Consider the following 23,131-nt stretch of genomic DNA (forward strand, 5'->3'; position numbering starts at 1 on the left):
AGAATCACGATCATCACTGCAACAGGACTGCAACCACCATTTAATGGGACTGCTCCCACCACCCTGACCAACAGGGTGTCAGGTTATATCCTGACTCTGTCAGTTTAAGGCAGTGTTTCTGTATCATTGCCTTGATCTTAATTTTCTTCTTAAATTGTAATTCTGGCTTAGACTCTCCTCCTGGTTTGCCCTCAAACCTGTACAAAACTCAATGCACTCATCTCTTGTTTTCCTCCCAAAACAGAATTTCCCATCCCCAAACCACTGCCAGATGGAGAAGAAGGCTGCGAGGAAGAGGAAGATGTCCCAGGACCATCAGGTAGGTGAGGAGGAAGTCAGTGCCTCTTTCTCTCTCTCTCCTGCTCCATCTCCCAGCTCAGCATGGCCCGTAGCTGCAGGACAACCCCTCTGCCTTGGCCATCCTGCTGCGGATGCACTGGAGGTATCTCGTTCCCTTTCCCTCTGGCATGGAGGCAAAGCCCATCCACTCCTTGTCCTTTGTCCCCCAGACAAGAAGCTGAGGACGGAGACCAGAGAGGATGAATCTCCACGGCAGAACCTCATGGAAGAAGCTGTTTTGAAGGACTCCATGGCACAGGAATCGAACAGGGAAGTAAAGCCCAAGAGATCCCACAGGATGAGGGCCTGCAAACCCAGCCCAGGGTGCTCTGAGGAGGAAAGACCCACCCTGTGCCAGGAAGGTGGACAGAGCTTCAGCCAGGGATCAGAGCTGGTGGTCCATGAGCAGCTTCCTGATGGGGAGAAGCCTCACAAGCGCTTGGAGTGTGGGAAGAGCTTCAGGCAGAGCAGCAATCTTGTCCGCCACCAGATGATCCACACTGGGGAATGGCCCTATGAGTGTGGGGAGTGTGGGAAGGGCTTCAGCTACAGCTCAGAACTCGTCAGGCACCAACGCATCCACACTGGGGAGAGGCCCTATGAGTGTCCTGACTGTGGGAAGAGGTTTCACACCAGCTCCAATCTCCTCCTGCATGAGCGGATTCACACGGATGAGAGGCCCTTCCGCTGTCCTGACTGCGGGAAGGGCTTCAACCGCAACTCCCACCTCGTCACCCACCGGCGAATCCACACTGGGGAGAGGCCCTATGAGTGTCCCCAGTGTGGGAAGAGCTTCACCCAGAGCTCGCACTTGACGAGACACCAACGGAGGCATCGTTAAGAGAAGCCCTGCAAATGCCCCAACTGCAAGGAGACCTTCGAGCCTGGCTCCAGCTTCATACCCAACTGGAGGACCCACGTTGGGAAGAGACCTGTGATCCATGCTGGGAAGACACCCGTCCCTTCTCCTGCCCCTGCCAATGACATGACAGGGGATCGATGAACATGAGATTCTGGCCAGGGCCGTGTCATTATATCCACTCCCTCCTCAGGTCATTGCCGGGGCAGGAAAGGGTCTCTTTCTCTCTCCCTGAGGAGAAGGGTGTCCTTTCCAGGCAGGAGGAAATATGTGGCCAGGATGACCCAGTGAGTTGTGTTTTGGTTTTCCCTGTAAATAGTTTTTCTTTTCCCTTTTGTTAGCAGTATTGTTTCTGTTCTTGTTTGTTCTTTATCTCGTTGCTCTTCCCAAAAAATTTTTCTTATCCCAGGCCAGGATCTATTCCTTTTGTGCATTCTATGGGAGGCAGAAGGACAGCAAGCAGCAGCATTGTTTTAGCCGGAGCAGGAATCTGAGGAATCTCATTCCTAAACGCCAGCCCTTGGAAACCGAGCATCCCAGCTGGTCCCAGCCCTCCTGGCCATGGCAACAGCCTTGGGAGCGGGTCCCTGGCTGGGGCTGTGGGAACCTCTTCCCTCTGGTGCCCAGGGACAGCATTGGAGGGAACGGCTGCAGCTGAGTCAGGGCAGGCTCAGGTTGGATGTCAGGAAAAGGTTTTTGCCCAGAGGCTGCTGGGGCAGTGCCCAGGCTCCCCAGGGAAGGGTCCCAGCTCCAGGGCTCTCTGAGCTCCAGCAGCATTTGGCCAGCGCTGCCAGGCCCAGGCTGGCATTGTTGGGGTGTCCTGTGCAGGGCCAGCAGTTGGACTCCAGGATTCTGATGGGTCCCTCCCAGCTCAGCCAGTTCTGTGGATATGGGATCCCATGACCCTGGGGATGGGGCTGCCAATGGTTGTCATGGCAACCACCCCTGGCATGGGGTCTGCATGGAGCTGCCAAGGGACTGAGCATGGCAACAGGGGGCTGGGGATGGTTGCCATGGAAACTGACCATAGTAACAGGGTCTTGGTGATGGTTGCCATGGAAACTGACCATAGCAACAGGGGGCTGGGGATGGTTGCCTGCTAAGGATCAGATTTGTCACAGGCCCTCAGAGGGGTTCCATGGGGACTTTCCAAAAGTCTCCAGGCTGTTCAAGAGCTGGAAGGTCACAGGCAGAGACAGGGGCTCCATGGACACCTCCCAGGGGTTTCTGGGGATAGTAAAGAGCCCTGTGCTCAGAGGCAGTCACAGCCATTCCATGGTGACATCCCAGGGCACCTTGGGCTGCAAAGGCACCGATCTGTCACAGGCACTCACGGGGGCTCCATGGTGACATCCCAGGAGTCCCCAGGCTGCCAAAGAGTCGGGATGTCCCAGACACTCACAGGGGTTCCTGTCATGGACACAGTGGGAGCTTCAGGCAAAGTTTATTAGAGAAGTTCCTTTTAGGACACAACATGCAGAGAGGATCCCCAATAGCCCTCATAGATTCCCAAATGTCATCACTGATTCAGAGATTACACAGACTCAGACCAGAAAGCTAAGGGCTAAAAGCTGCCTATTTATTCAATCCTCTTCTTTCATACCTTGGTTTGCTACAAGTGGACCTCATTGGTCATTTAATCAACACATTTCACATGATTGGCTAATTAAGACAACACCCTTCATTAAACATCTTTATGGAAAAAAAATCTTATTACAAATACCATCTATGGATAGTTTCCAATTCTTTCTCTCCAGCTCCCTAAATGTTCCCAGACCAATTAATGGGAAACCTTATCTTGTTTTCTCCGTCTCTGACCAGAGTGCCATATCCACACCCAAATTCCCCCACGGACCTCCAGGCTTTCGAAATTCTTTCTGTGAGAACAGCATTGGAGGAGCTGGTTCCAATGTCATCTCCTGACTTTTCAAGCCTGCATGTGTAAAGAATTATCAAAGGGGAATTAAGCCTTTTTAGAATTTGTCCCACAGGATTAAGGATAGCAAACCAAAGATATTTATATAAGTATCTACTATGGTAATGATGAGACAAAATGATCTTAATCAGAAATTTTTACACCAAGATACAAGAGTAACATATTAATTTATATAGACCACTCGGAAGTGATTTCAAAGCAACTGTATTAAAACAAAACCAGTAATTAAACAGAGAATGATGTCTCTCCCCCAGACCAATGATCATGGGCATATCTCTTTGGTGTAGCCTTGAGGAGTGACCTTGAGGGGTGCCCCCACTGCAGGGAGGAATCTCCACACCCCCCAAGAAGGGAAATGTCAGGAGACGCTGCTGTTAAAATCTGGGACAGGGCTTCTCTAGTCTGAAGTGCTGCCCTGTCAGTCAGATGTGCCCAGGATGGGCCAGCTGAGCAGCTCTGCAGAAGCTCTCAGTGCTGTCCCTTGGTTGTTCCTTTCTCTGGGGATTTTTCCAGCTCTGCCACAGCTTCAGCTCCCTCTGAGGATGTTGAACTTTGGGATGGAGGACTCGGGCTGGTTTCAGTTTTATTCACCCCAAAAGCAGCATGACCCCCCTCCTTCATTTCCCACTGGGGGCTTTGCAAACGGCCTGGCTGGAGTTGTTGGAGCCCATTGCAGGCAGAGCCTCCTGCTCCAGCAGGAACTGCCTTTCCTGTGCCAGGAGCAGGGCAGGTCCCGCTGCAGGAAAAGCCCCAGGCCAGCCCCAGCACAGGGAAGGGCTCGGGCACAAGGGCAGAGTGCCGTGCTGGGAGCTGTGCCAGGCAGAGCCTGAGGCACCAAAGGCACCTTGGCAGCAGCAGCTGCTTGCAGGCCATGGCCAGAAGCCTCCCTTGGCAGCCTGGCCTGGTGGCCAGCACTGCAGAGCTGCTGCCTCAGGGCTCATTTCTGCCTGGGCTCTGAAAAGCCACTTCTGCTCCAGAAGCCTGCCTGGGAAGCCATTGGCCCCTGCAACTTGGGCACAAGATATGAATGACAAAACTCTTCATGGCAGCAGAGACAAGGCAGGGGCAGAGGAAAGGGGAGAGGCAGGCCCAGGGAACAGGGCTGCCATGGTGATGGCTGTGAGGTCACTGCCCCTGCAGCAGCCTGGCTGCCCTCAGCAGACATTCTGGCCAGAAGCTTTGTGAGGGCACCCAGCACACCAGAGAACCCACACAACAGGAATTCTGTCCTTTGGGAGGGGGTTTCACTATGTCAGGTTCCACAAAGCTCCTGAACAGGTACAATTCCTGTGATGGGGCATCCACTTCTCTCAAAAAGCAGTTGCAGTTTTGTGCCACTCTCATCATTTTCTCCTTCCAAAATTGTAAAATATTTTGTTCTTGCAAAAAAAATGTAAATCTGCCCTGATTCAATTTGACATAATGACCCTTTTTCTGTCACTGCAAGATTTAGGAGAAAATAACTTTGACCAGTATTCTTCCATTTTCACAGACTTTGGAGAGGACCCAAAAATCTCCCAGATGGGTTTGGGGGTCTCATCACATAACCAGTGGGAGGAGGCTACATGCTCTGGGCTCAGTGGGGTGGAGACTGAGGTCAGAACAGGAGTAGTCCGGGAGGGATTGAAGGGTGGTTTCAGAGAGGAGTTTTTCTTGTAAAAAGCAGCTAGAGAAAGAAATAATGGCACCAAGGGTGTGGAGTGCCCCTGCCCCATGAGGTAGGGATTCTACCCAGACAGACACCATTGGGCAAGGGGCGTGATTTAAAGAGGATTCTGCCCCTCCACCCTGTGGGGTCTGCCTCTGCAAGCCCAGGAAAAGACACTCCACCCCATCTGGTGAAATAAGGAGTGGCCACAGAACATTTTTCCTTTTCTGTAACCTCATTGGTTCAAATTCTACTGCAAAGTCCCCGCCACACATTTTTCCATTGGTGGTCCTCCCCGATCCACTCCTTTGCAGTGCCCTGCTCCTTCTGCTATTGGACCCCGACCCTAAACTCCACCCCTACCCTGTCATATAAAACCCATGACAAGCCACCACCTCCTCTCCCCCTTCATTTCTTGTCTTGGTACCTGGCACAATAAAGGATCCTGGGCTTTGCTAAACCAAGACCCATCCTGTTGCCTTCCTTTCCCTGCTGGTCATCGATGCCTGCCTGAGGTCTGAGACTCTGGGGTCTGGGGGAGTCGTTTTGCTGCTTACTGCAGTGGAACACAACACAAGGGCAGCTGGGGAGGCCCAGACATGAAGAGAAAGGAATTTCCTCTCCCACGGCAGGGCTGTGGTGCAGAAGGAGCCTGGAGCAGCCCAAGGCTTTGTGTGGGCAGGCAGAGGCAGGCAGGAGGCAGAGCTGTCAGCAAAGGAAGGGGCCAGCCAGGTGGGGCAGCCGGGGGATGACGACAGCCTGCAGGGACAGAGGCACAGGGCAGGGACACCGTAGGACAGCCTGGGCTGCACAGGGCACAGGGATGGGCAGCAGCTGCAAGGCCCTGACAGAGCCAACTTGGGCAGCACTTTGGCCATGGCAGACACAAAGAGCACCAAACCCCAGAGGGTCATTAAAAGCCTGCTGCTGTGTCTGTGCTGCTGAGCTGGGCCGGGCTCCTGGCCCAGAGGCAGCTCCTGGCAAGGGCAGCGCTGCAGAGAGACAGCTCTGGCCAAGAGCAGCTCCTGTGCACAGCCCAGCAGGGCTGGGGCACTGCCAGGGCAGCTCAGGGACACCAGCAGGGCACAGCCAGAGCTGACAGGGGCTCAGCACTGGCAGGGGCTGGGGGATGTCCCAGGGGGGGCTGTGTCACAGCGGCACTGCTGTGGCTGTGTCATAGCAAGGGGCTGTGTGACAGCACAGAGTGGGCTGTGTGAGGTCACAGATTGGGCTATGACATCACAGAGTTTGTTGTGTGAGGTCATCGAGCGACTACAGCATCATAGAGGGGATTCTGTGCCATCACAGAGCAGGCTGTGACATCATGACATCGCTGTAGGATATCATAGCTGTAAGGTCACAGTGTGTGCTGTGACACTACAGAGTGGCAGTGTGGTATCACAGAGAGGGTTTTGTGCCATCACTGAGGGTGTTGTGACATCACAGAGCTGTCTGTAATGTCATAGAGTAGGGTGTGAGGCCATCAAGTAGCCTCTGCCATCATGGAAGGTGGCTGTGTCACATCAGAGAGTGGGTTGTGACATCACTGGGTGACTGAGTAACATCATAGAGCCAGCGGTGACATCACAGAACAGACTGTGACATCACAGGGTGACTTTGTGACATCACCAACTCTTCTGTGACATCAGAGAGCAGCTTTATGGTATCACAGAGTGATATCCCAGCACTGGCCATGTGACATCATAAGGGGCTTTGTGACATCACAGAGCAGTCTGTGATATCACAGAGCAGTTGTGCATGTCATCACTGAGTTGTCTGTGACATCATAGAGTAGGCTCTGTGACATCATAGGCTGGACATCATAGAATGGATTCTGCCATCACAAGGTATCTGTGTGACATCACAGAGGGGATGTGACATCATAGAATGGCTGTGTGACATCCCAGGGTAGGATGTGTAATATCACAAGATTAACTGTGACATCATAATGAGGGCTGTGACATCATAATGAGGGCTGTGGCATCACAAAGGGGCTGTGTGTCATCACAGGGGCTGTGTGAGGTCACTGGGGAGGTCACTCTGCCTCAGCCCCCCTCACAGTTCCCCCAGAGCAGTCCAACCCTGCTCGTGCACAGCGGGGTCCCCTGTCCCCCCGGGTACCCCTGCCCCCGGCGCCGCAGCCTCCCCCAGAGGATGTTCCACGAGATCGACCCCAGAGCCTGACACGGGGAGAGGGGGCCGGGGCCCTGGGGGTGGGACAGGGGACAGGGATCCCCCAGCAGCGTCTCTGTGTCCCCCAGGGCCAGAGCCTGGGCCAGGGCTCCTTCACCCTGTTACAAACGAGGGCTTGAGAGCGCTGAAAAAATCCTCAGCAAGGAATCAGCAAAAACCAGATTTAATATTAAGCAATGGCACCACAAAGTTCCTTGGAAAGAGTGACTTTGCTCCTGACTGGACACTTCAGACACATCAAGGAAACAAAGCAACAACAAAACCAAATCAAATTCAGGCAGTCAAACCAGAAATGAACCATGAACAGTCCCTGTGTGTGTGCGCGTGTGTGTGTGCATGACATAGGGACAATGAGGGCAAGGATAAAAGGAATACAGCCTAAAAGCTGAACAGAGCTCAAAGTTAACAGGACTTAACTTGTACCTTAACCTTAACTGATACCTTACACATCAGAGTTTAGCAAAAGAACAGCACATAACAGTATTTAACCTAACTTAAAATGGCTTATAGGTCATTATAAGTTAGTTTAAATATGACTTAGTAACTTAACAGAGGAATAACACTTAATAATATTTAACTTAGCTTATAACTTAAACTTAGCAACTTAGCAAAAGAACAACACTTAGCAGCATTTAACTTAGCTTAGACCTCGTGACTTAACCTGACTTACAGACCTGACTGACTCAGCTATCCAAGGCACTCAAGCCCCGCAGAGTGCAGCATTTCTGCCACATTTCCCCAGCACAGGCACTCCTGCGTGCACACAGACACAAAGAGTCAGTGCAAGGCACCTGTGAGAAATTCCCCCGAGGGCAGGAAATGCTCCCTGTGGATACTTTGGCATCTCCCCAGAGGGTGAAGGGTTGAGCCTGGAGGAGTGGGGGGATCGGCCCAGGCTCCCTCATTGTTCAGGATCCCCGAGTGCAGCAAACAGGAGAGTTCCCAGCTGGGAGAGGCTCCACTCAGAGGGAGTCGCTGGCCCAGGAGAGCTCCAAGGGGGTCCTTTTGCAGCGCTGTTTGTAGGGCCCCAAGAGAGGGGCTGCAGTCACAGCAATGGTTCATCCTGGCCGCACTTGGCATCAACAGCTTTCTTTGGCACTGTGAGAACAGGGATGTTGTGCCACTGAGGGAACAAAACCAGTTCCCAGGGCTGCTCCTCCAGCAACCAGGAGCTGGTTGGGCAGCAGCAGTGCCTGGAGCAGACAGTGTTTGTGCTGAGCTGCAGAGGAGCTGAGCCCAGGGGCTGTTGGCCAAGGCCGAGGTCCAAGGAGCATTTCTGAGCTGGCAGGGCGGCCTGAGAAGGGGAGGGGGGAATGCAGCAGCACAGGGCCCATGGAGCCAAGGGACCATGGTGACACTGTGGGGCCCTGTGAGACCAAGGGACCATTGTGACACTGTGGGGCCCTGTGAGACCAAGGGACCATTGTGACACTGTGGGGTCTCATGGAATCATGGAGAGCACTGTGACATTGCTGGGACTCATGGCACCAAGGGGACCGTACTGTCACTCTGTGGCTCCATGGAATGTAGGGATCATTGTGATACTGTGAGGCCCCATCAAAGCAAGGGGCCATTGTGACATCACAGGGCCTCCTGGAACTGTGGAGACCATTACACTTTGGGGTGTCATGGTGAGGCCATTGTGACTTTGTGAGACTCCATGGAGACAAAAGTCCATCGAGACATTGCAAGGCATTATGGCATCATGGAGAGACAATTAAGAGACTTCACAGCCTCGTGGAACCAAGGGGCCATTGTGACACTGAGGCACACCATAGAATCGTGGAGACATTGTGACATTGAGGGGACTCATGGGATCATGGAGACCATTGTGACACTATGAGGGCCCAGGAAATATTCAAAGCATGGTGACACTGTAAGGCCTTATGGAACCAGTGAGACCATTGTGACCCTGGGGGTCCCCTCAGAACCAAGAGGACCATTGTGGTACTGTGGGGCCTCATGAAACCAAGAGGCCTTTGTGACACTGCAGGGCTGCATGGAACCAAAGCTCCAGGGTGACACTGGAGCCTTATGTCATCAGAGGTCCATTGTCACACTGTGGAGCTAATGGAGACTATTGTGACACTTCAAACTCCCAGGATCCAGAGGTCCATGTGACATTGCAGGGCTCATGGAACCAAGGGAACATGGGACAGGTTTGGCTGGTTTGGCCTCACAGGGGCTGCCAGACAGCTGATCTTGGCAGGTTAAGGGTCTCTTCTCAACTGCTTTTCAAATACTGGGGCTCTGTGCTTTCCTTCCTATGGAAAAGAACTGTCCTTCTTCTCCAGGCACCCATGCCCAGAACTGGGATTTCACCTCCAAATTTCCTTATATCCAGGGATTGTTCCCATTGGAATATTGCCAGGACAAATCTTGCTGGCAGTGATTTCTCATCTGTCCCCAAAACACTGGGGAAGGATTTGTGCTCTTCTTCCGATGGGAAAGAACTCTCCTGCTTCTCCAGGCCCCAATGGCTGAGAGGCTTCCACCTCCAAAATTCCTAAAATTCAAAGACTGCTCCCAGACAAAATCTGCCATTCCTGATAAGGCTGGATGGCCTTGGACTAGTGAGGCTCTCACCTGCCTTCTAAACACTGGGGCTCTGTGCTTTCCTTCCTATGGAAAAGAACTGTCCTTCTTGTCCAGGTGCCCATGGCCAGAGTCAGGATTTCACCTCCAACATTCCCTACTGTGACAGACTGAAGGAGATTATTGGCTCAAAACATTTCATTTGAAGCAGAGGAAGGGGCAGATCCAGCCTTGCCCTGCCCTGGAACCTCAGCACTGCCCTGCTCTGCAACCCCAATCCCCCGAGAGCATCTATCCCAGCCCAGCAGTGGCTGCCAGTCCCTGGCACAGCACAGGCAATGCTCCACAGCCACCTCTGCAGCCCCCAGCCCGGCTCCTGAATGTCTCCTTGGGAGGTCTGGGCATGTAGAAGAATGAGCCCCTTGAGGGCTGACCCTGTTTGGACAAGCCGCTCCTCATCCCCAGCCTCACCATGTCTGGGATGCGTGGCTCCTCCCTCTGGGCAGAGCACCTCACAGTGGGATGATGTAATTTTTATCAGTCCTGCAGTTACACTCAATGGCCCATTAACAAAAGATATCTCCTTGGAGGGAGGATTGATTTGTTGAAGAGATAAAGAAAACTGCCCAATTAGCAGAAGATAACTGCCCTACCTCTGACAGATGGCAAATACAATACATGCATTGTCTTTCAATCCAGGACAACAGGATTTCAAATTAAGAGAATGTAACTTAACATGGCTCAAATCTAACAATAATGAAGTTCAACTTTGCTTAATCTTATCAACCCTGAATTTACATTAAATTAAACATCACAGAATCAAAAATTAGTATCATTAGAAGTTATACATACAGCAAAATTTAACTTATTCTGATGCTACTAATGGAAATAAGGCACTGAAAAAGTTGAACAATCCGCAATTGAAATAACAGTGTGATGCATTTACTGGAGGGATTAAAAAGATGTAATAAGTGTGTCATGTTTTTATGTAATTTAGTTTTGAGAGAAGCCCATGGTAGGCACAAATTTTATGCCAGCATGAATTTACTAAGACCTTTTAAAGTGCAGTTTTACTGAAGGAAACAACAATGTGGAATTTGGCAAACAGCCCAGCAAACCAGCAGCTTCTTGAAATTGTATTTAGTGTCATTCCAGATGGTCAATTTACCAGCATTTCTGTTAAAGAACCTCCAGCCAGTGCCGTGGTGGGGGGGCCTGGCGGAGCCACGCCGGGGGCTCGGGGGAACCGCGCCGGGAGCAGCCGAGCCGTGCACCCCAAAGCGCCCGCGGTTCCCCCTCCTGCCCCAGAGCCTGTGAATGTGCCTCCGTGCCAGAGGGAAGGGGAAGGAGATCCCCCAGTGCATCCCCAGCAGGACGGCGTTGGCAGTGGGGTTGTCCTGCAGCCAGGGCCCATGATGGGCTGAGAGATGAAGCAGGAGAGAGGGGGAAAGGGGCACTGACTTCCTCCTCACCTGCCTGCGTGTCTCTGGGCATCCTCCTCTTCCTTGCAGTCTCCTCCTCCATTGGTCTGAGATTTGGCAATGGGAAATCCCAGTTTGGGAAAAAACAATGGATGAGCACAGTGAGGCTGAAGGTCGTTTGCCCAAGTCCATCTCTAGAAGTCACCTGGTGTCCATAAAAACCTTCAAAAAGCACGAGTGAATCTAAAAAAGCCACCAGGAGTGTCCCACTTCCAGTCTCATCTCTCTGGGGTTCTGGTGGTCCCCTCTCTCATGGCTGCCAAGGATCCCATAGCTCCTCGGGATCCCCCCTCTCCAGGGTCCTGCTTAGGGATGCTGGGGGGTTTTGGGGTCCTAGGGTCCCCATCTCCAGCCTCCACCCAATCCAGTTACTTGGGGCTCTCTCCTCTCCCCACTGCCCTCTGCTGGTTTAGGGCAAATTTGGGAGAAAACCTCCAAAAGGGGATTCCACTAGAAAGCAAATTCAACTGGCCCCTCCATCAACCAGTTCAGGAAAAGATTTCCTTGGAGAAAAGTGGAAAAAAACCTGGTTATTTAACAGGCAAGGAATTCACGAGCAGAGCAAATGACCAATATTAAACAACAAAACTTCTTGCCACTCCAAAAGAGACGACAAACTCAGCAAGTCCCTCCCTGGGCTGTAGCTCAGCTCACTCATTCTCTTATCAGTTTCTTATCAGTCTTTTATCAGTTCCTCCAGCACTGGAAAAGCCACAGCCCAGGCTCGGCCCAATGGGCCACAGGTGTGAGCTGCAGGTGCTCTTCTGGGTGTTCAGTCCAGAGCAGGTTAAAACAACTCCAAACAAAAAGAAAAATCACAGTCCAGGGAACTTCTCTGCCTCAGAGAGCTAAAAAAAGCCTAAAAGCCAAGGAGAGCCCTGTCCCACCATCTGTCCCTCCAGGAGCTGGAATGTGGAGGAGTGAATGCAGTTTCTAAAACAAACTGCAGCTTCTTCCTCCCTCCCTTCGCTCTCAGAACCAGCCTTAAATGTGCAGAACTCATTTCTGGGCTAAACAGAAAAATGGGGGTACGAGCATGATCCCAGGTCCAGCCCTTCGGGGGGTTTGGGGGTGTCTCTGTCCCTCTGACCCCAATGATGTTTGGTTGGGGTCACACCAGGGCTGAGAGGGACAGAGACCCCTCTGGCCTCCCCAGAGATGAGAAGGTCGGAGAGCCCCCCCAGCCCTGAGCACCCTCAGTGGTGAGAGGGACACAGAGGCCCTGGTCCCCAGCCCTGCACAAGCATTCCCTGAGGCCAGCGGGATGGAGAGACCCCTGAGCATCCCCCAGGGTGAGGGGACAGAGAATGCCCCGAGCATCTCCTGGCATGGGGGTGAGAGGGAGGGAGACCCCCAGGCATTCCCTGGGATGAGAATGATGGAGACCACCTCAGGAATGGTCTGGGGTGACAGGGACAGGGACAGAATCCCCCCAAGCCCCTCCCAAGCATCCCTCAAGCATCCCCTGGGCACTGGACAAAATAAACTTGGCAGAAATCAAACTTAACACCACGTTAAATGCCTTGACGAACATTTGCTCTTGCCACAAGTCACTTCTGATGGAAATGTAAACAAATCCCAAACATTAATAAACCGCCAATAGAAGCAATTCTGTGGCAATTCCAAGTTTCATTGGTTCCTGCACAGCTCCAGCTTGGCAGCTGGCAGGTTACAAAGAAACAAAAAGATGGAAATTTGGCCCAAGATTATTAAAAGGAAGGAAAAACTCTATATAGCTGTGACAAACGTGACAGCAACGAAGACACTTATGATTTTCACATGTGGCCAAGTCTCCAAGCCTGTGAATTCAGGACTAATTTAGGAATCTAGCTACTTGAGCTGGGCTTCCTGTGGGACTTCTGGCAGCCTTGCGTTCCTCATGTTGGGGTGAAAGAACCTTGTCAGTCTTGCTGGTATCATTTGCTCCCTTTCCTCCAGTGATTTTAATAAAATTTTCAAGGGAGGACAACAAAATATTTTTGTTACACTGGCCAGCCACAGCAGCCATTTTCCTCATCAGTTCTCCCACAAGTCCCTCAGAAGAAGCGGTGTCCAATTTTCCAAGAGTTCCTCCAGACAGAACCACAGCCACCTCAGAGGAGGGAAATATGCTGTTGTCACAGGCACTTGGGGTCAGAGAACAATGCCTAAACTCACTGTGCCAAAATAATGTCACAATCTGCTTAAAAAAATTGTTAGAGAGATGCCTCTGCCCCAGTTAAGGGGCTAATGAGACCAAATGCAAAGTGGATAGTATTGAACAGTCAATGTGAGGTAGAGAGAGAGATGGAAAGAAGGAGAAAAGCAGGGGAGAACAAGGGAGGTACAGGGACAGAGACCTGCTCTGCGGCGGGGCAAGTTTGACATTGTCCCCTGTATGCATGGCCTTCCCGGGGTGGCGGTTTTACACCTGAGCCAGTTTGGGTAAGGGGGGTGGTGTTCACCCCCGCAGCAGGGATTACCCCACTGTTTCAGGTTGCAGTGCAAGATGTAACCAAATGCATGTTTTCCATCACCATCTTGACAAACTGTTATAAACAGGCAGGGCAGTGTTCTTTATCTCTTCCATGACTCAGCCCTGATAATGCCCTCCAGGGGCTCTCTTCTGTGAATGGGCCATTGAGTGTCCCTGCAGGACTGGTAAAATGACATCATCCCATTGTGGGATGCTCCGCCCAGGGGGAGGAGCCAACCATTCCTACCTGGATATAAGCTGAGGCTTACAGCCCCAGGAGCAGCTTGCCTACTGGATTGCCAGAGGACAAGAGCTCTATCACCACCACTGGACCTTCAGAGGAAGACCAGACCCTTCTCCAGGATCACTGCCTTGACAGAATCACGATCATCACTGCAACAGGACTGCAGCCACCATTTAATGGGACTGCTCCCACCACCCTGACCAACAGCGTGCCAGGTTATATCCTTACTCTGTCAGTTTAAGGCAGTGTTTCTGTATCATTATCTTGATCTAAATTTCCTTTTTAAATTGTAATTCTGACTTAGACTCTCCCGGTGGTTTGCCTTGAAAGCAGTACAAAACGCCACGTACTCATCCATTGTTTTCCTCCCAAACCAGAATTTCCCATACCAAAACCTTTTCCAGATGGAGGAGGAGGTTGTGAGGAAGACGAGGATGCCCTGGGACATGCAGGCAGGTGAAGAGGAAGTCAGTGCCCCTTTCCCCTTTTTCTTTGCTCCATCTCCTAGCCCAGCATGGCCCCTGGCTGCAGGACAACAACATTGGCAATGCTGTCCTGCCAGGGATGCACTGGGGGAATCTCTTTCCCCTTCCCTCTGTCACGGAGGCCAATCCAATCCTCTCCTTGTCCTTCCTCCCCCAGACAAGGAGCAGAGGATGGAGACCAGTGAGGACAAAGCCCCATGGCACAACCTTGTAGCAGAGGCCATTTTGAGTGGCTCCACAGCACAGGAATACAATGGGGAAGAAAAGCCGCAGAGATCCTTCAGGAGGAGGGACTCCAAACCCAGCCCAGGGTGCTCTGAAAAGGAAAGATGCACCCAGTGCCAAGAAGGTGGACAAAGCTTCAGCCAGAGCTCAGAGCTGGTGTTCCATGAGCAGCTTCCTGACGGGGAGAAGCCCCACAAGTGCTTGGAGTGTGGGAAGAGCTTCAGGCAGAGCAGCACCCTGATCAGCCACCAGATGATCCACACTGGGGAATGGGCCTATGAGTGTGGGGAGTGTGGGAAGGGCTTCAGCTGCAGCTCAAAACTTGTCAGGCATCAACGCAACCACACTGGGGAGAGGCCCTACGAGTGTCCTGAGTGCCAGAAGAGGTTTCACACCAGCTCCCATCTTCTCCAGCACCAGCAGATTCACACAGATGAGAGGCCCTTCGGCTGCCCTGATTGCGGGAAGGGCTTCAAGCGCAACTCCCACCTCGTCAGGCACCAGCTCATACACACTGGGGAGAGGCCCTACGAGTGTCCCACGTGTGGGAAGAGGTTTGCCACCAGCTCCAATCTTCGCCTGCATGTGCAGATTCACACAGATGAGAGGCCCTTCCGCTGCTCTGACTGTGGGAAGGGCTTCAAGCAGAAACTCAACCTTGTCAGGCACCGTCGGATCCACACTGCGGAGAGGCCCTATGAGTACCCCACATGTGGGAAGAGCTTCCCCCAGAGCTCTGACTTGACCAGCCAGGAGTCACTGATAAGGGATGTTCTGCCAGTGCCCCAACTGCAGGAAGAACTTGATGAACTGCTCCAGCTTCTTCCCCCATTGGAGGACCCATATTGGAAAGAGCCCTGTGACCCATGGTGGGAAGACATCTGTTAATTTTCCTGCCCCAGCCAATGACATGGTGTGGAATTGAAGAACATGAGGGTCTGGCCATGGCCCTGTCATCACATTCACTTCCACCTCAGGTCATTGCCAGCGGCAGGAAAGGGACTCTCTCTCCCCCGAGTGTGGTATTCACATGCCTTCTGAACATGTGAATGTTCAAAGCTGTGAGACAAGCAGAGAAGAAGGAAAACATAATTCTTACCTCTCTTGCTGTGCCTGTGTTGTGCTAAAGTAGAACGCAATATGGAGATTGTTTACTGTTGTGTTGTGTTTTTCAGGTTCTTAGTTATGTTAAGTTGTATATTGCAAGTTGCTTTGTTTCAATCACCCCTGTGGTTGTGTAATGGTTCTACCCAGGTTGTCTCCTCCCTCGCAATCCTTGTCAGTCTCCCTGTCCCCTCCCCTGTTACCCCAGTTAACATTGTATCCTTTGTTTTGTTGCACCCCGGTGACTTGTCCGTCACTTGGCAACTCATCCTCTCTATCTAGAAGCTTCTCTTCTGGGCACCAAGTGATTGGTTCAGCAGCTGGGACCCTTCCCCTAGTCACTCCCCATTGGTCCCACAGCAGTGTCCTTTGTTCCTTTTCCACCCCCTCCTGCTCTGCTATTGGTTGGAGGGCAGGTTCCCCCCCTTTTGCCCCCCCCCCCCCCCCCTTTATAAGTTGCTGTAAACCCTTTTCCCACTGTCTTCAGCTTCTGGACCTCCTGGACTTTTCATCTCCCTACTCCTCCCAATAACCCTCTTTCACCAGAAGTCAAAGTCCACTTTCTTCACTCCCATCAACATCGGCGTATTGTCCTTCAAGACATTCATGCGTAAGGCTCTCTCCTTGCAAGCGAGGAGAGTGCCCCCCACCTCGCTGTCGCTCACATGCTAAAAAGCTAGCCTGGGGCAGCCCTCAAGGAGGGCTTTTGGATGCATGTGGCCACAGTTTGGCACCCAATGTGAGGCCTGAGTTCATCGCTGGACCCTGTGGAAAGTGGACTCTGGGCTCCTGCAGATCTGCATCTGGACCTGCTGTGGGAGTGACCTCTTGAGACCACCTGGCTGTGAAACTTCCTCCAGTAGGAGCAGACCCATCTCTGGTGGGTGGCACTCCCGGAGGCTCGGGGAGGCACTCCTGCACCCGAGGAGTCTTCCCTGACAGGAACCCCCACATTTGGTCTTTTGTTCACCTAACACCGCATTTTTACTGAGAGGGGGCCCGAGTCAAAACGACGTTGAATTCTGCGCCTGCAACTGTAAGTGGTCTCCTCTCCCTTTCTCTCCTTCTTCTTGTTCCCCTGTCTCTCTACCCCAGATCCTTTCAATTGATGAAGGGTCGGGGCGTCCTGAGCTCCTTTCGTTTACTTTGAGCCAGGTCTTTTTAACTTAGCACCTTTGCCTCTTTTCTGTGCTGCACAGCCACTGTCTTTTTCGATAGGGGCAGGTGTGGATCTTTCTGCCTTTTCCTTTTCATTTTTCCCAAGGGTGGTGGGTGTTGGTTCCCTCTCTTAACATCATAAGCCATGGGTGTGAGGCTTTCTGGGATCCAGAAAACAGCGTTTATCCAAGTTGTGGGAATCCTTGCGGGTGGCGATGTTCATGTTTAAAAAGTGGGAATTAAGAAAGTTAATTGTTTGGTTGTTTTCTCACTTCCTGGAGGTTACCACTGATCAATTGTATGAGGTCAATTTTTGGGATGTAGTCATTGTAAAATTGGCAGAATTAGGATGGTCAGGGGACTCCTCCCTTTCTAAGATCATTCTCTGCGTCCATCAAGTTAGAGCCATTTTAAATTCAAGGTGGGAACGGAGAAAACAACCATCAGTTAACACTTCAATCCCCAGTTCATGCGGTTCTCTCTGTCCTACCCCTCTTCCCTCATCCGTGGGCCCAAAAGGTGGAATCTTGAAGGGAGCTTCCACAGTTGTCACAAATCGGGGTCCCCATCTCCCCAGCTCTCTCCAAGGTTCTTGCCCCTGCCGCCCGAGAAGTCCTGGCCAAAATTCTTGGGACTTTCCCCTTCTGAGCCTCTTTCAGTTTGCAAATCTCCATCCCGAGTTCGCTTTAATCTCCCAGATCCTTATCCCTCACAAAATGGCTTCTGTGAAGCCCAATATGGCGGAAGTCTTGTGGCTTTTCCCGCCAACCCAGTCTCCTCTTTCTATAAACCCTTTTGCATGTCGAACAACCCCTTTCTTATTTAGACTCCTCCCATTCCCCTGCCCCTTCCCTTGTCCCTCTGCCAGTCCTTCCTCAGAAATCCCTGCTCCATGTTACGTCCCTGAGGTGGAGACTGGGAGACATCAGGTCTCCCCGCCTAGTCCCTTAGCTCCTCCCCTCCCCCTCCTCTTTCTGGTTCCCATGCTTTGGCTTGCGGGGGGCAAGAGGTGGGACACCGGAAACCGGAGCCAATGCCCACAATATCAGCGGCTCCAGTCTCATACCATCCGGAGAGGGAGGGGAGGACATGAGCCCAATGGACCCCACTTTCCACACCACATAATTAAAGAACTTTGCAAGGCCCAAAAAGATTTTGGTAGAGATAGTGAACATTTCTGGGGAATCTTAAGGGCCACTCTCACAGAGTCAGAGGTACCCCGGCCAATCTCAAATATTTGTTTTCCTCCCTCCTCAATCCCACCAAGTACACCATGTTGGAGGGAGTATGGAAAAAGGCAGCTCCGGAAATCCTCCTGACTCTGTGGGAGAATCCCCAGACTAGTGCAGACTTGAAAGGAGAGCCCATCTCTATTGATCATATTTGTGGCCTGACAAACTGGGCACAAGGGCAGGTTCAAGCCTACGTACTACCTCGAGAGGCTTTAAAAGAAGCCGTGTAGTTGGCTGAAAAGGCATTCCTCGTTTGCACGTTGGGGCTCCCTCGTTAACATACTCTAAAATTTTTCAATCTCCATCTGAGCCTTTTACAGCCTTTGTAGAATGCCTCTGGAAGGCAGTGGAGTTGCAGGTTTGGGGTGAGGAGGCTTGTCAAGAGATTTTATCTGAGATGGCATCAGCTAACACCAATCCCAGGTGTAAGGTGGCCATCCTCAGCCTCCCATTAGAATGCCCACCCCACCTTGCAACTCATGCTTGAAGTTTGTGCAAAAAAGTTTTCTGTGCTTCCGGAGGAACCTACTCAAAAAGATCACACACCAAGAACTGCTCTCAAAGTTGCTTTTGCCAAACCTCCCATTGATGTTTATCCTACTTTGGCTCCAGGCACGCAAACCATGCCAAGACCTGCTGGCCCGCCACTGCCCGAGGATTGCCTGTGTCATCTCTGTGTCAAGCCATGCCACTGGGCCCTGGCTTGCCCACTGCAGCAACAATTTCTTTAATTTAGATAGAGCCAGTCGCTTTCTGAAGAGGGGTCAAAAAAAAATATTTCTAAGTGCAGCCCCTCCCTTTGCGACAACAAAATTAAGGCAGAATAATTAAGCATCCTGTGGGGAGGGCAGGGGAGGAGACCCCTTCAGACACATCCCACTTGTTGCTGACATAACTGACATGACTTTACCTGATGTGATTTCCAATGTTTCACCGGACATGACTTTTAAAGATTCACCATCTGCAACACCTATATACTTAAACCAAAAACCCATTCTGATGACATTATCTAAACTTTCTCCCTTCAGACTCCAGTTGACAAAGCCCGTCCATCTCCGAAACTCTAATTTCCATGCAGTAACAGTTTCACCCAAGACCCCAAGTACTTGGCACTGGATCCATTGCAGGTATGTAATCATTGGGGATTCAAATTTGTGCACTCAGCAACGACATACTTAGCCATGCACTTGAACTGGCAGCATCTTCATTAATTGCTGCAGGGCTCGAGCTGCAAAGTGACAAAATTCAGAGGATGCCACCTTGGAAGTATCTCGACCTTGAAATTTCGAACGGATAATGGGCCAGGGCACAAATCCAAGGAATGTAAAGCTTTCCTGCAACAATGGGGAATAAGACATGCTGGCATCCCTTATTCCCCGACAGGTCAAACCATGGTGGAAGAGGTCTCAGCAGAGTCTCAATGCTCGAACATCAGCGAGAGACAGTGAATGTGGACCCTCCCCAGATTGGGTTGTCCAAAGCGCTTTTCAGATTAAACTTCTTAAACTGCAGTTTTGAAAATTTGAATCCACCCATGACTTGGTGTTACCACGCAAACCCTCTACTGGAGCTGAAGGACAGGTCCTGGGTCATGGTAAGAGACCCGGAGACCTGGAAAGTGGAGGGCCCCTTCCAGCTTGTCACCCAGTGAAGGGAATATGCTTGCGTATCCAGTCCCTCTTGGCCTAAGTGGGTACCCTCCAAATGGGTCAAGCCATTTCTACCAAAAAAACGTTTGGCTTGTCAGGTAGTGCAAGTAGAAGATGTTTGTTGGAGGAGGAAGAAGAGACCTTTTTCAGATGATCTCATCATCCTGGAGTAGAACCACCCCCCTTTTTTTGCATTGTACTCACTGCTTCTGCTTCTTTTCCAGTAAACCCAAACCTAATGGCCCTCATCTGGCTTTGGATCACCATCATCCTGGTTTTCATCTGATCCACCATACCACCTGTTGATATGTGGATCATCCCCCAGCCAAAAGTTAACATCTGGAAAGTGCTCACCAAGGTCCTTGACCAGGATCTTCTTTGTTTGACCACCGTTTCAGCAGCAGACCTCTTGTCGACCTGCCTTGTGGGGATCCCTTCAAACCTAGATGAGTTTCCTCCCCCTCTCAACAGTTCCCTGAAACTCCTTGCCCATTAGAAAGTTACCTCTCCCCTGGAATTAACCCTAACCTTGTCTGGAGAAATCTCCTCCCCAAATTAAATCATTCAGATTCTGAACCCCTTGAGTTTACCTTGCTCGGCTCCGTGCCAGCCTCAGTTTGTGTCCAATTTCTGTTTTCCCCAGACCCCCTTGATAAATCCTACCTCCCAGTCCTTCAACACAATCAAGATTACACCGCTGGAAACTGGTGCAACGCCATTTCCCAAATTTCCATGGCTTCGACTTATGACCACAAATCCCGATCCCTTCCCCGGGGAATTTTCTTAATTTGTGGAGACCCAGCTTGGGCAGTCATCCCCTCTCGCCTGATAGGAAGGCCCTTGTTCTTTTGGGAGGCTGACGCTGTTTGCACCCAACAATACCCAAATTTCAAATTAGAAATCTAAAAACGTCACACACAATTCAGCCCATTCCCGGAGAAACCTTCAAGAATTAGATTCTAAGTGTGATTTGGAAATTGTTCATTGGTCCAAACCTAAAGGTGTTGCAATCACAGTCCTTTTACTTTGGGTGGCTGCGACAAAAGCTGCAGGTGAATTAGCTCACCTAGAGTTCTGGGTAGCCAAACAAGCGAACTTAATCTCAGCAGTCCTGAGCAACCTCCTATCAGATGAAGAAATAACAAGGCAGGCAACCCTTCAGAACAGGGCAGCAACTGATTTCCTGCTCCTGCTCCATTACCATCAATGTGAAGAGTTTGAGGGGCTCTCCTGTCTGAACTTGACATCTAAGGCCAAGGATGTCAGGAATACAATTGCACAACTGAAGGACATGGTGCATCAGATTAAGAAAGAGAGTGCAGACTGGCTGGGGGACATTTTCTCCAGATGGGGCCTTTCAGGCTGGGTGGGCTCTGTTTTAATAACCATTCTTTTGTTCTGTTTAGTCATTTTAATTGTCTGTGTTGCTGCCAGCATCATATGGCAGCTAATACTAAAATTTCTTACAAAGATGACATCTTCCCCAAGCATTAACTGAATGCAAATTCCAACATCAGACCTGGAGGAAGAAGATCAAGACTCCACCGAAGACCATCTGGCTCCTGAGGAGGGCTGGTGGGCTTCTGCCCCACTAGCTCAACCTTGTTTTGGGGATGTTTACTTGGAATTTAACAATCAAATTGAATTTACTTCATTTTAAGGACTTGTTTTCTCCTCTTGTGATTAATTTTAAACAAAAAAAGGAGAGATGTTGTGTTGTGGGTTTTTTGGGTTTTTACTTATGCTAAGTTGTATATTGTAAGTTGTTTTGTTCCACTCACCCCTTTAGTTATACAATGGTTCTACCCAGGTTGCCTCCTCCCCCGCAATCCTTGTCAGTCTCTCTGTCTCCTCCCCTGTTGCCCCAGTTACAAATGCATCTTTTGTTTTGACTGAGCCTGGTGCCCTGTCCATCACTTGGCGACCCATCCTCTCCATCTAGAAGCTTCTCTTCTGGGCATCAAGTGATTGGTTTAGGGGGTGGGGCTGCTCCCCTAGTCGCTCTCCACTGGTCCCACAGCAGTGTCCTTCTTTCCTTTTCCACTCCTTCCTGCTCCTCTCTTGGTTGGAGGGCCAACTCCACCCCTGTTGCCACCCCCCTTTATAAGCTGCTGTAAGCCCTTTCCCACTGTCTTCAGTTTCTAGACCTCCTAGACTTTTCATCTCCCTGCTCCTCCCAATAGACCCTGTATCACCAGAAGTCGAAACCCGCTGTCTTCACTCCCGTCGGCATTGGCCCAGACTCCTTCAAGGCATTAGTGCGTAAGGCTCTCTCCTTGCAAGTGGAAGTGAGGAGAGTGCCCCCCCTCGCTGTGGCTTGTGTGCCAAAGAGCTAGCCTGGGGCAGCCCTCAAGGAGAGCTTTTGGACTCATGTGGCCACATGTCACAATGATCCCTTTGGTTCCACAAGTTCCTACAGTGTAACAATGCCCTTTGGCTCCACAACGCCTCGCAGTGTCGCAGAGGTCTCCACAGGAAGGAAACAACTGAGCCCCAGTGGTGCAGTGGCAGATGAGAGGCAGTCACCAGAGGCCAAGGCTAGCCAGACTTGACTGTATTGGCAGATTTGGTCTGGGAATAAGCATGGGATATAGGGAATTTTAGAGGCAGAATTCCAATTTTGGCCATGGCCACCTAGACAAGAAAAACATTTCTTTTCCATAGGAATGAAAGCACAGAGCCCTAGTGCTTCACAGTCAGATGGGAAGTGGCCCTTGACATGCCAAATTCAGTGGGACCTGTCAGACAGCCCCCAGGAGGCTAAACCAGGCAGACTTGTTCTATGTTCCCTTGATTTCATGAGTCTCCTCAATGTCACAATGTTCTCATGGATTCCATGAGGTCTTGCAATATCGCAATGGCTTCTTGGTTTAATGAGCCCCAGTAGAGTCACAGTGGTCCCTTGGCTCCATGTGGCCCTTCTGTGTCACAATGGCTCCTTGTTCTTATTGGCCCCACAGTTTCATCATTGACCCTTGCTTCCACAGGGCCCCTGAACTGCACAATGGTCTCCTTGATTCTATCAAGTTCCCCAGTCCCACCATAGTTTCCTTGGATCTCCATTGGCACAACTCACCCATGGTACCATGAGGTTCTGTAGTGTCACCGTGGTCGCTGTCAGGGCCTGGATGAGATCGATGTCCCGAGACACCTCGGGATGCTCGGAATGCCCGTGTGGGGCCAGGCCGGGGTCAGGCCTTGGTTTGTGGTGGGACAGAGCCCCGCCCCACCCTGGCAGAGCTGTCAATCACACAGCAGGGGCTGTTCTAACCAAGCTCTGATTGGCTGAGCTGTCAATCAATAACACAACCGGTGCACTGGCCGAGCTCTGATTGGCAGAGCTGCCAATCAATCACACACTAGCAGCGGGTGCCCTCCCTGACTCTGATTGGGCAAGCCACTGGCAGTCCCACCCCTGGGGCGGGCCCATGAAGGCCCAGGGGATTAAAAGCTGGAGCACGAGGCCAAGGCCATGGTCTGGACCCTGCCTTCTGCTGGGGTTCTTCTGTTAGTAACACTGGAAACAGAACTGTTGATACTTACATGCATGTCTATCAATTGTCTGTCTTTCTGTTGTTCTCTATTTCT

At 51.3% G+C, this 23,131-nt stretch overlaps 2 protein-coding genes across 2 annotated transcripts in view; both read left to right on the forward strand.

Annotated features, from left to right (window-relative positions):
* LOC135291570 (zinc finger and SCAN domain-containing protein 2-like) overlaps positions 1-1,180 on the forward strand; it is a gene marked incomplete at its 5' end in the record, with an annotated part of 173,284 nt that extends 172,104 nt beyond the window's left edge. Inside the window, one exon of the mRNA XM_064405850.1 lies at positions 746-1,180. Within this exon, the coding sequence (XP_064261920.1) occupies positions 746-1,180 (435 nt within the window). The remainder of the gene's footprint in view (positions 1-745) is intronic.
* Positions 1-15,366, forward strand: part of LOC135291591 (zinc finger protein 239-like) — a 208,789-nt gene extending 193,423 nt beyond the window's left edge. Inside the window, exons 2-3 of the mRNA XM_064405871.1 lie at positions 14,068-14,146; positions 14,333-15,366. Of these exons, the coding sequence (XP_064261941.1) occupies positions 14,095-14,146; positions 14,333-15,288 (1,008 nt within the window). The 5' untranslated portion in view covers positions 14,068-14,094 and the 3' untranslated portion in view covers positions 15,289-15,366. The remainder of the gene's footprint in view (positions 1-14,067; positions 14,147-14,332) is intronic.
* Positions 15,367-23,131: the final 7,765 nt, after the last annotated feature.

The sequence above is a fragment of the Passer domesticus genome (genome assembly GCF_036417665.1).
Source record: "Passer domesticus isolate bPasDom1 chromosome 8 unlocalized genomic scaffold, bPasDom1.hap1 SUPER_8_unloc_1, whole genome shotgun sequence".
NCBI lineage: Eukaryota > Metazoa > Chordata > Aves > Passeriformes > Passeridae > Passer > Passer domesticus.